At 41.7% G+C, this 11,933-nt stretch overlaps 3 protein-coding genes and 3 non-coding genes across 7 annotated transcripts; 4 read left to right on the top strand and 2 right to left on the bottom strand.

Annotated features, from left to right (window-relative positions):
* Nucleotides 1–760: 760 nt before the first annotated feature.
* fkbpl (FKBP prolyl isomerase like) lies at nucleotides 761–3,823 on the top strand. The gene is made up of 4 exons (XM_058643642.1): nucleotides 761–913; nucleotides 1,670–1,813; nucleotides 1,895–2,175; nucleotides 2,645–3,823. The coding sequence occupies exons 2-4, from the start codon at nucleotides 1,672–1,674 to the stop codon at nucleotides 3,266–3,268; spliced, it is 1,047 nt and encodes a 348-aa protein (XP_058499625.1). The 5' UTR covers nucleotides 761–913; nucleotides 1,670–1,671; the 3' UTR covers nucleotides 3,269–3,823.
* Nucleotides 3,824–4,028: 205 nt separating this feature from the next.
* On the bottom strand, nucleotides 4,029–6,537 carry ebp (EBP cholestenol delta-isomerase). The gene is made up of 5 exons (XM_058643645.1): nucleotides 6,435–6,537; nucleotides 5,157–5,463; nucleotides 5,028–5,064; nucleotides 4,813–4,943; nucleotides 4,029–4,375 (listed from the first exon to the last, which is right to left on the bottom strand). The coding sequence occupies exons 2-5, from the start codon at nucleotides 5,458–5,460 to the stop codon at nucleotides 4,161–4,163; spliced, it is 687 nt and encodes a 228-aa protein (XP_058499628.1). The 5' UTR covers nucleotides 5,461–5,463; nucleotides 6,435–6,537; the 3' UTR covers nucleotides 4,029–4,160.
* An 814-nt stretch (nucleotides 6,538–7,351) lies between these two features.
* Nucleotides 7,352–7,423, top strand: trnah-gug (transfer RNA histidin (anticodon GUG)). Its single transcript has one exon. It is a non-coding gene; the product is annotated as a tRNA-His (tRNA).
* Nucleotides 7,424–7,838: 415 nt separating this feature from the next.
* On the bottom strand, nucleotides 7,839–7,910 carry trnah-gug (transfer RNA histidin (anticodon GUG)). Its single transcript has one exon. It is a non-coding gene; the product is annotated as a tRNA-His (tRNA).
* A 442-nt stretch (nucleotides 7,911–8,352) lies between these two features.
* trnae-uuc (transfer RNA glutamic acid (anticodon UUC)) lies at nucleotides 8,353–8,424 on the top strand. Its single transcript has one exon. It is a non-coding gene; the product is annotated as a tRNA-Glu (tRNA).
* Nucleotides 8,425–8,757: 333 nt separating this feature from the next.
* ccdc115 (coiled-coil domain containing 115) lies at nucleotides 8,758–11,810 on the top strand. 2 transcript variants are annotated; one of them, XM_058643647.1, is made up of 5 exons: nucleotides 8,758–9,016; nucleotides 10,139–10,242; nucleotides 10,326–10,411; nucleotides 10,521–10,700; nucleotides 11,330–11,456. In XM_058643647.1, exons 1-5 carry the CDS (start codon nucleotides 8,897–8,899, stop codon nucleotides 11,350–11,352), a joined length of 513 nt encoding a protein of 170 aa, XP_058499630.1. In that variant the 5' UTR covers nucleotides 8,758–8,896; the 3' UTR covers nucleotides 11,353–11,456. The 2 variants fall into 2 exon arrangements, with proteins under 2 accessions (XP_058499630.1, XP_058499629.1); XM_058643646.1 differs by having other exon boundaries at nucleotides 8,759–9,016; nucleotides 11,383–11,810.
* The last annotated feature ends 123 nt before the right edge of the window (nucleotides 11,811–11,933 follow it).

The raw sequence follows: 11,933 nt of genomic DNA, 5'->3' as shown, positions 1-11,933 counted from the left end.
GGTCAACACACACTGACACTGTGTGCATGCGTGCATTTGTGTGTGTGTGTGTGCGCAGTGTTGTAATGTAACAAAGTACAAATACTTACTGTACTTAAGTACAACACTCACTCACTTTGTTATTTATATTTACTTTTACTCCACTACATTTCCTCTCACTTTCTTTGTTCCTCGTTACTACCAAAGACGAGAGTTTGTATTATGGTCTGTATTTATATAGAGCTTTTCTAGTCTTGATGAACTGCTTTACACTACAGATTTCACCCATTCACACATTCACACGCTGCAACATGGACTTAAGTGGTTTAGCTCAAAGACACATGTAGTTGAGCAGAGACTTGAATCCACAACTGGCCTGGCTCCACCACTGATCCGCCATGGTTCAATCCTAACTCCTACTTTTACTTCTAAAACTTAACAACATTTAATATCAGAAAATTACTTTTGATACTTAAGTACAGTAACTGTCATAAACTTTAAGACTTATACTTTTTTTTTACTTTAACTTCTACCAAAGTAATTTATTAGACTTAAAAGACTTAAAAGACACAAAACAGTAACAACACAACTACAAGTGTACAAGACGTGACATGAACACGTCCCAAAACCCAAAGAGTGACTCAGGGGACTAAAGGTTTATAAATAAATGAATAAATGAAATAAATATCATACAGAATGTACAGTACACGTACAGTGGGTTAAACTGTAGTAATGAACTGTCGCCAGTAAGCGGCAGTAACGGAACTCTGGGGACTAAAGCTGCCGTAAATCTGTGAAGAAGAAGAAAAGCAGGAAAATGAACGGCATCAACAGCAGGAGCTCGTGTTTACTTGTTTTCTGACGTGTTTTCTTGATTTCTGGCGCATTTCTTGTCGTGGGATAAACATTATTTTATATCGTGTTTATAAATGAGGTAAGAGAGAAAGTTTAAAGTCATTTGCTGCTCGTGAAACGAAGAATAAAGACATTTTCGAGGCTGTAGTTTCTGCTCTTTAGCTTCGACGCTGATGCTAATTAACGCTAAAGCGAGACAAAACCTCTCGTTTTATTCACCAAAACCCGTTTTGGTGAATAAAACTGTGAAATTTAACTGTGAGTCTCATAGTTTAATTTGTTTATCTCGTCAGGTTTTGCCTGAATACATTTGTTGCTGTAGCTGAAGTAAAAATAAACCTTTGTAAAGTCACAATATTCTGTAAGTCAGGTTTTGTTAACTTATAAACTTAATTAACTTAATGTGTTTTACAACTGAACTTAATTCGAACTTTAAATTCGATTTTTGTAAAAAAAAAAAAAAATAAATAACAACACTCTTAATCATAATTTCAAGATACTTTCAGCATGTTTTGTTTATACAGAGATGATTTTCTGTTATTTATATAGACTTAACTGTTGTTGCTTGTTGTGGACGTTTAAAACAGTTCATTAATAGTTTGTTGGTGGGTAGATGGAACAGCTCCCTGTAAGAGTGGCCACAGTGTCTTCTCCCTTGCGTCCTCTTCTGTCACACAAACTGTCCTCATGTCCTCTTCCTTCACAACACCCGACACATTCATTGATTATGAAAATAACTGTTGGCTGCAGAGCGGTGGTGTGGTCCTTAACGTGGATTTATAGAAACTGAAATAGTTTCTATATGAGCTTGTGTGTGTGTTTTTGTTTGAATCAGTGATGGAATCAGTTCACCCTCCCGTCCATGATGGCGCTGATGTCACTTCCTGGGTGTCGGTTTGTCCTGGAGGCCTCTGGAATGTGCAGCTGAAGCGAAAACTTACAAAAAGTCAAAGTCTGTCAAACTCTGGTGACGTTACAGGTACATTTCTACCATCACCTTAAAGAAATGGTCCTTGTCTGCATGAATAGAAACATGTTTAAGCGTCTCTGTCTCCTCCAGCGCGTTTGTCCAGTCCCCGTCCACAGCTGGGGTCACTGTGTTACGTCCGAGTGCAGCTCAAAGCTGACACGGGTGAAACTGAGAGTTCAGAGTCTGAGCCCGTCGATGAGAAACTGTCAGTCACTGAGGTAGCAGCGGCAGAGGTCACCACCTTCCCGAGGAGCCAGGACTCTGTGCTGCAGGTCCCACTGGGCCACTGGATGACGCTGAGGCTGGGGGAGGGTCAGTGTGATGTCACAGAAGCGTGTGTGGAGGGAATGAGGGCCAGAGAGACGTGTGAGGTAACTGTCCAAGCTGTCAGCGCCCCCATGAGTTCAAATGTAGCTGCCAGTGGGAACACAAACAAACACAGACTGATTTAAATCTGATGAATGAATGAATGAATGACATTTGAACTTAGTGATGGAGGCAGCTGAGGACCTGCACCTCCTGTGTCCCCACAAGCTTAAATCACTGATTTCCTCTATGGACTTTGGTGTGGGAGAGTGAGTGGTTTACAAAACTGACATAAACCTATGTCAGTTCAAGTCTACGATGTCTTAAGAACATGTTCACGTCATTATCTCACTGTTAGACAGACTTTTCCAACAAGAAACTGAAGTTTGTAAACCACTCACTAAAGAGAGCTAAAATGTGAGTGGTTTACAAACTTCAGTTTTCCATTTAAACATTGAGATAATGTGGCTAAAGTTGTTTTGCTGTTTTTTATAAAAACTGGTCCTTTAATGTGTCTGATTGTTGTTTTCTCAGATTCTGCTCTCACCGGTTGGAAATGGAGTCGATCGCTGTCCTTCGCGAGCCACAGTTGAACTCCGTGGTTTCACGCCAGGCAAGGAATCCTGGGAAATGTCAGCGGGGGACAAGTGGGAGTGGGTGAGGTCACACAAACAGAGGGGAGGAGTGAGGTTCAGGAGCGGGGACGTGTGGGGTGCTGCGGACAGCTACAGCCGAGCACTGAAGCTGCTCATTGCTCTCTACGGCCACGCCACGTCGATGGAGGAGGCGGAGTCTAGAGACCCGACGACGACACAGCAGCGACAGGAACTTCCCTCCACGGACGAATTAAAACAAGTCAAAGCGGAGTTACACTCTAACCTGTCTCAGTGTCAACTCAAACTCAGCCGTCCACTGCGAGCCCGAGCGAACGCGGCCAGAGCCTCGGAGCTGGAGCCAGGTGGCGCTAAAGCCTGGTACCGCCTGGGTCAGGCATGTTTGACGCTGAGCGAGCTGGAGGAGGCGAGGCGGGCGTTTGGGCGCCTGCTGCAGCTGCAGCCGCAGTCGCCTGCCGCACTGAGGGCACTGAAGGACGTGGAGAGGAAAGAGAAGGAGACGGACGCAGAATTAGGACAGCGACTCAGCAAAATGTTCAGCTGAAGGCCACAAAATCTACGCGGGCGTGACTCCATTCCTTCGTTGTGAGGAATAGGGAAAGCTGAGTCGCAGTGCATTCCATTTATGTCGGAATGACATCGGATTTATCTCAGGCTAGCCATCATTAGCTTCTGTTAGCACACTAAATGGTATCAGTTGTAAATGAGAACACGTTAATCTCTGTTAGCGGGGTATGCTAAGTCACCAACCCAACTATGTTTGTTTTCATTATTAGTTGGGAATGCGGAGTCAGCATTCCATTAATGACGGCGGTCGGAACTGGGAATGTCAGATGTCTCTCAGGCTAGCCATAGTTAGCCTCTGTTAGCGCCTTACATCAGATACTGTGAATGGTTCCTCTGTTAGCGGGGTATGCTATGCTATGTCACCATCCCCTTAGCACGATAACGCAGTAACATCCAGATATGACCCAGCATATCTGGATGCTGTTTTTAAAAACTTAAAAGTAAATTATTATTAAAAATCTGTTCTTCTCAAAAAATGCTTGTGTTTTATCTGGAATAATCAGGATTAAGTAATAAAGTTTTCTGAAATGCAGGAACTGTATGTGGATGTTTTTGTATTTAATAATTGGTTTGAGTTTCTTTTTTCCCAATGCTTAAAACCAGTTTGTGTGATTTTTCAGCTTCTGAAATGTGAATATTTTCTTTGTTTCTTTGGGAAGTTTAACATCACATAGTAAAGTCCTCTCAGGTTTTTATGAAATAATAAAATGTATATTTATTTCCCTTTCAGGCTCCACACAGTTTGAAAAAAGCTTTATTATCACATGGAAAAGGACAAATAAGTTTTGTTTGCATTGAGTTGTATTCATGTGTGTGTATTCTGTCCCTCTGTGTCCCCCGGTTTGTCCACAGTTCTCTGTCTCCGCCGCTCACTTCCTCTTGGCCTTGTGCGTCCTGTCGGCGAACGTCTGTGCCGTGGACATCTGCCTCCACGCGTCCACGATGAGCAGCAGCGGGATGACGACCCACAGCGCGTTCATGAACACAAAGTAGAACCAGAAGTAGACCGGGTGTCCGTACTCGCTGTGGACGTAGCTGTCTCTGTGCTCCGTGAAGAAGTAGAGCACGGCACCGTACAGCTGACCTGTCAATCACACGGTGAGGTCACGCCCACAAAAAAGTATGTACGATACGATATGAACTTTGACCTACTTTATAGATGAGATAATATAATCCTTTTTATCAATGTCCAAGGTAAAGGTAATAAACAATGTGTTTTCACATTTCTGAATTTAAAATGCCGGGCGATAAAAAATCTTATCAGATATATTTTATCATTCTAAAAGATCAACATTTCTATATGTCTTATAAATAATCTGTATATTTTGAGTCTATATCCTGATAAAGGAGATAAATGTGGATATAAAGCTGTGCACAGGTTTCTCTGGACTCATGAAACGTTTGAGAGTGACAATACACCCCTGTCTACACTGTAAAATACTCAGGAATCCTGGGAAATGTCATCCTGTAAATACACTGTAAAATACTCTGTAAATATACTGTAAAATACTCTCTTCTTACCTAATGAAATGATGAGCTGCAGGACAAATCTGTAGGGCTTGTTGTTTAAAAAGGCAAACACGGTCCAGAGGCTGAACGGTCCCCAGAACCAGGCCGTGATGGTCTCCATGCAGATGGTAAAGTTGTCGGCTCTGCACAGAAAACCACAAACGTGAGTTTGCTTTTTTTGTCTTTCTGCTAAATCTGAACACAAACAAGTCGTTAACAAAACTCACATCACATATCGACTGTCTCCTTTAGAATATTCTTTCCCTGTGAGGGGAAAAAAACAAAACACACCATTAACGTCCAACCAGATTCTGCCTTTTATTTTGAAACACAAGTTTCCGGTTTCATCCACTCACACAGCTGCGACAGGAAGCTCTGGTCTCCCGGGATGACGTCGTAGTAGAGCGAGAACCAGCCCTCAATGACGCCGTGGATAAAGCCACACACGGCGAACCAGCACACAGCCAGACGCCGCCACGTCCCGAGCTGACCGCTGCTTCCTGTGACGAGCCACGTGACGAGCAGGAGGAGGCCGGACACGGAGAACAGGAAGACCAGGATCTCCGACATGGAGCGGTCATTGGCAACGTACGAGGGGATGAGGAGGTCCCGAGGCCAGAAGGGATGAAGAGGAGCGGAGGGGGAGGCGGCGGCGTCCATGATCTGTTTAAAGACAACAATTCAATAAAAAGAAGTCAATTTAAAGAGACAGTTGAGTGACATAGTGACACATGCTGCGCTCCATTTATGTTACAGATGGGAGTGATGTGAGCGCCCCCTGCTGCTGATGATGCTTTTTTAATCTTTGCTGAAAACTGCTAACGTTAGCAACTCTGCTAAGGTTAGCAAATGTCGCCACATTGCTAAATCTGGCTAATGTCTATAACTGTTGCTAATGTTAGCAATGTTGCTTCTGTTGGCAATTTTGCTAACATTAGCAAGCGTTAATACCATTAACAACTTTGCCAATGTTGGCAAAAGCTGCTACAGTTAGCAAAGCTGCTAATGTAGCTCACACTGGCTAATGTCTAAAACTATTGCTACTGTTAGCAATGTTGCTACCGCAATAAACTTTGCTGATGTTGGCTACGTTGCTTGCTAATACTAGCAATGTAGCTTCTGTTGCACATTAGCAACTTTGCCAATGTTAGCAAATGTTGCTATAGTTAGCATAGCTGCTAATGTTTCTCAAATTGGCTAATGTCATAAACTATTGCTATAGCAAACAACTGCTAATGCTGGCTATTGTCACTGACTACGGTCTTTAAAGCGGTTGCTAATGTTAGCAAACGTTGCAACAGTTACCAAAGTTGATCATGTTGTTAAAGCTGGCTAACATTGACAACTGTTGCTAACGTTAGCAATGTTGCTACCATTTACACTTTGCTAATGCTGGCTAAAGTCTATAATATCAACAATAATTGCTAATGCTAGCAATGTTGCTACCACTAGCGACTTTATTCTGGATGACATATCAGGACATACGGAATATTTAATTTAGAGCAAATTCCAGATTAAAACCTGGATGTAATCTGGGTTTAAATAAAAACAGAACAGAATTCAGATGGATCATTAAATCCAGATGAACCTGGACCAGGTAAGCACAGGTGAGGGTTTAATTCCATGTGTCTTACCTGTGCTGCAGGAGAGTTTCACCCTTTAGTCTTGAATAAAAACACTAGAACATGAAAACATGGAAAAACTCACTGTGGATCCACAATGGGCGGGGACTTGTTCCAACACAGACCAATCACAGCGCAGCATGAATATAGCTACACTGGCGCGTGTGATCTGGTCCCTTCTCTGATTGGCTCCTCATCTCGGAACATTAAAGCTGACGCCGGCGGCCACCAATGACAGCACGTCCCTAGTTTCCCCACAGACACCCCCCCTGCGTCCAGGAGCAGAACGAAGACACATTGCACACGATGGTTCTCATCTCATTCATTACTAAATGCATGAAACATGCTTCACCTTGGTTCACATCGCCAACTAGAGTTCTTTTATTTGTTTTACTTTATATAAGCCAATAAATGACCATGTTGTTGCTGTTAAATCCAGGATAAAAAAAAATCCCACACCAAAGTCCATAGAGAAAATCAATGATTTTAGCTCGCGGGGACACAGGAGCTGCTGGTCCTCTGCTGCCGCGTGCGGTCATTTTGCGTCGCTGAGACGAATTTGAACAAAGGATTTCAAACACCAAAGTGACAAAATAAGACATTTGAATTTCGTGATGGAGGCAGCAGTGGATCAACAACTCCTGTGTGCTGTGATGTAAAAATCAACGATTTTCTCTATGGACTTCAGTGTGGGGGAGGCAGCGGTTTACAAACTTCAGTTTCCTGTTGGAAAAGTCCAACTCTCCGATACAGCAGTGAATATAATTCTCAGATATTTCAACAGTAGGAGGAGATTAAACAATCCACATCTTGTCGAACAATTCCCATCAGAAAATGTTCCGACTATGTTGCAATTGTCAACATAACAGTCCGTAGAGTGGGATTAAATAGGCTTTATCTTGCCAGTACGTCATCACTCCCGGTAGCTCGCCGTGATCGTATAGTGGTTAGTACTCTGCGTTGTGGCCGCAGCAACCCCGGTTCGAATCCGGGTCACGGCAGGGAAGATTCCCTGACACGGCATGGGAGAAATTTTCTTGCTTTAGGAGCATTATTTAAAACAACTGACGATGAATATTAAAGTACTATATGACATATATGTCTACTTTCAACTTGCTTTAAGTTGCTTTCAAGATAAAAGGCATTTTGGGAAAGTAGTTGGAATAGTTACATTACTATTACTCTTACAACATTGTAACTTGTAATTGTACCAACACTAACTATTGGCTGTTACATGTTGTACAGCAATTTAAGTGTTACCCAAAATGCCTTTTATCTTGAAAGCAACTCGGAAAATGAAAGAGGACATATATGTTATAATATGTAAATTATTACTTTAATAATCATCGTCAGTTGTTTTAAATAATGCTCCAAAAACAAGAAAAGAGTTCTCATGCCGTGTCAGGGAATCTTCCCTGCCGTGACCCGGATTCGAACCGGGGTTGCTGCGGCCACAACGCAGAGTACTAACCACTATACGATCACGGCGAGCTACTGAGAACGATGTCACGAGGCCGACAGGGTCGTGTTATGTAGCAATAGAATGGGGGTGAGTTCGGTCGTGTAAAATAAAGACCATCTAGGTTTAGGAATCTTCAACTATATGGATATGGAGTATGGAGGACGAAACCTGACTTATGTATAAATAAATACAGAAATAAAGTATAAATACAGAAATAAATAAATGCATAAATAAATGTAGAAATAAATACATTTAAAAAATAAATTAATAAATACAGGAATACATAAATCAATAAATGCATAAATAAATTAATAAGTGCATAAATAAATGTATACATAAATACATGTATAAATAAATGCAGGAATAAATACATGAATAAATGAATTAAAAAAGAATAAATAAACGCTTCACATTTATTTCTATTTATTCATTTATGTATCACATTTTTTTCAATAGTTGCACAATAGCTCCCATATGGTCTAGCGGTTAGGATTCCTGGTTTTCACCCAGGCGGCCCGGGTTCGACTCCCGGTATGGGAACTAGTTTTTTGTGTTTGTTTTGAAAACGTATGCATATTACAGAGGCGAGATGTCAACACCTTTGTGTCACAATAATAACACATTCTTCTTCAGCATATATTTGATTGTATATATAGAACACATATATATAATGAGAAACAACATTGTTCCTCTTTGAAAACATTGTTGTGTAGTTGTGTAGAATCGATATTGTGCATGGATGACATTTCCTGGTTGCAAACGTTGCGTTAGCATTCCCAACTGCATTTTCTGGAGACATGTGCATATCTAATTGTTTTTATTTTATTTTTTTAAGCGGATTCGGAAAGCGGAAGAAGAGAGGAAGATGGGAGCGTGCACGTGATCTGGATCTGTCACCTGACGCGGAAACAGAGCAACGCAGTTTGTTGTGTTTCCACGTACATTTCTCCCTTTTAACGCGTCGTTCTTTGTGGTGAATGTTTTAAAGGATAACCCCGGAATAAAAGCGAACATGGTTCTGTCAGAAGCACAGGAAAGTTCGGCGTCTGTGGATGAAAAACTGCTGTTGTTCATGGAGCAGCTGCAGATTCTGGAGGAGAAACGAGCAGCTGTGAACTCTCTCATCGAACACGTGAGTTCACACGAAAACAACGAGATTTGAGTTTATTCAACTTTACCTTCAACACACACACACAGACCGACAGACATATGTTTGCTAGATAGCATTGCTAGCACAGGTTAGATTGCTAGCATAAGATAGGTAGTAGCCTGCTAGCATAGGTAGTGGATTGCTAGCATAAGATAGGTAGTAGCTTGCTAGCATAAGATAGGTAGTAGCTTGCTAGCATAGACAGGTAGTGATTGCTAGCATAGATAGTAGCTTGCTAGCATAAGATAGGTAGTAGCTTGCTAGCATAGACAGGTAGTGATTGCTAGCATAGATAGTAGCTTGCTAGCATAAGATAGGTAGTAGATTGCTAGCATTGTTAGCATAGAAGTTGTGATTGTCTTCTATGAAACTTTACTGATTCTTTTTGGTTTGTGGACAAAACTAAATATTGGATGTCGTTAATTTTGCAGTTTTTGACATTTTCTGCTTTTTATTTCCTTCACTAAGATCACCTGATCGGTGGCTCTTGCTCACTGTTGAGGATTTTTCGAGGTGCTGGGCCATCTTGGCCCTAACCCTAACCTCACTTCTTCTCCATGCCTAACCCTAAACCCCAGGTTGCTATTTTCCCCGGAATTAAGTTGTTTCTTGTACATAATATATACTTGGAAGCAGTCACTTCTTCCACTTTTCTGGAAATCCTTAATTGTAGTGAAAACTTTGGGACTTCTTGCTTGGGGAACAGTTGCCGGCGCCAGCTTTTCATTGGCAGCCGGCCCTCAGTACATCACTTCCGGCACCACAGCCCTTCACTTCCTGTTTCTCTTATAAACTCTTCCTGTGTTGTGTGTGTATTGCGCTGTTTGTGTTTCATGTTTTTAAGCAATTTGTTTTTTATTGTACTTTGGTCAACAATGTGGTTTTTAAATGTGCTTTCATAAATAAATGTGATTTTAGTATTGGGTTAGTTAGTATTGTTAGTTCTCACTGCCTCTACGTGACGAAATGAATCTCCTTATCTGTTGTTTTCTTGATCTTTTCAGGGTTTTCTGACTCTGTCGGTCTCTGTGGGTCCATCTCACCCTGAACCTTCTTCATTTACATATAAATATACTCAGGTTCTGTGTTGTGTGTTGCTCACAGGGATGGTTCTCCATGTCCAAGGCACGATACTCCATGGGAAACAAACAGGTTTGTTCGCTTCAGTACGCCAGTGACATCGAGCCTCTGGTGTGTGTCCATGTCAGGTGAGGAATCGGTCAACTGATTTCTGATTTATGTGTTGATTTTTCATGATTGGTATAACTGTGTGTGTGTGTGTGTGTGACAGATCACATGACAGTGGTGAGGTGGAGTTCTGCACTGAGTCTGGAGACGACGTGAGGTCAGTGGTGGATATCGGACCTCAGGAAGAAGGTTAGTCTGTGATGGCACACGTTTTCCTCCATTATTATTATTATTATTATTATTATTATTATTATTATTATAATATTATTACTTTACATGATACTACTGACTGTCGCAGGCATCAGGAGGAGAAACAAACCTAAAGACGTGGTCGCAGAAAAAGAGGAAAGTGACGAGGTCGGCAGTGAGAAAGCAACAGTGAAGAAGAACGAACAGGATCCTCGACAAGACCCGCTGAGGTGGTTCGGGATTCTGGTTCCACAGTCTCTCAAACAAGCGCAGGCTGCATTCAAGCAAGGTTTGATCTCATACTTTCAATACAAACATCTGAGGACTGATTTAAAGCGAGAGGAACGCGATTAACTCTGAATATTTACATGAATAAACACAAAAAGAAGAGTAACATAAACCACTCACTCAAAGTCCATAGAGAAACTCGCTGATTTTAACATCGCAGCACACAGGAGTTGTTGATCCATCACTAAGTTTGAATGTCTCATTTTGTCACGTCTGTGTTTGAAAACCTGTATTTGGATTAACCTCAGTGACACAAAGTGACCACACGAGGCAGCAGAGCTGCAGCTTAAATCACTGATTTTCTCTATGGGGTTTGGTGTGGGAGAGTGAGTGGTTTACAAACGTGTTTCCTGTTGGAAAAGTCTGTCTCACAGTGAGATAAAGACGTGAATGTGTTTTTAAATAGATAAAGACTTAAACTGATGTAGATGAGCCTTTTATGAGTCTTTTGTTAAGTGGCTAAAATCGTTGTTTTGCTCTGTCCCTGCCGGCAGCCATGTTTTCACTCGTGCTTGTTCTGTACTGGCTCACAGCAGCAGGTGGCGCTGACACAGCACAGCATCTTCATTTCTGTGTCCTGATCTGAAAAAATCTCCTAAAATTACAACTTGAACATTGATATTTTCGTAGATACTGATAAAAAAAGGTGGTGACACTGATGGTCTTGTGTTGTGGTGTCGCAGCGATCGAGCTGTCAGCAGAGGTCGCCACTCTTCAGACGTCAGTGTTGAAGAGCAGACAGGAACTGAAGGACGGCCTGAGACAGAAGCAGGTGGACGCCGTGTCACAGTCCTGACACTGAGCCAGTGAACTCTGACCCAGTGGGTTCATATCATATGTTGTTTGCTGAGTGTGTGAAGATCAGTCGTGTTGTGATTTAAATGATTAAGTTCATTTCAGTTTGTGTTTTATTAGATTAAAGCTCAGCTCTGTCATTTGTTAGTGACGCACTTTTGATTTCTCTGTTGTCCTGAAAGCAGCACCAGCAACTGACTCACGACACTAGAACGATTCATCCATTAACCAAGTATTCATTGATTACTAAATTAATTGTCAACTATTTTGTTTTTTGTGGGGTTTTTTCATGATTAAAACCAGTTTGTAAATTTTTCAGCTTCTTCAACGTGAATATTTTGAGAAACATCATCATGTCCATGTACAGGAGTGTTTGACCTCGACCTCAACTGTGAGATATTAAGTTACAACTGTGAGAAACTGACTCAGCATCTTCTAA

This window comes from Solea solea, chromosome 11 (assembly GCF_958295425.1).
Source record: "Solea solea chromosome 11, fSolSol10.1, whole genome shotgun sequence".
In the NCBI taxonomy this organism is placed as follows: Eukaryota; Metazoa; Chordata; class Actinopteri; order Pleuronectiformes; family Soleidae; genus Solea; species Solea solea.
This window is presented reverse-complemented; position numbering and strand designations above follow the sequence as displayed.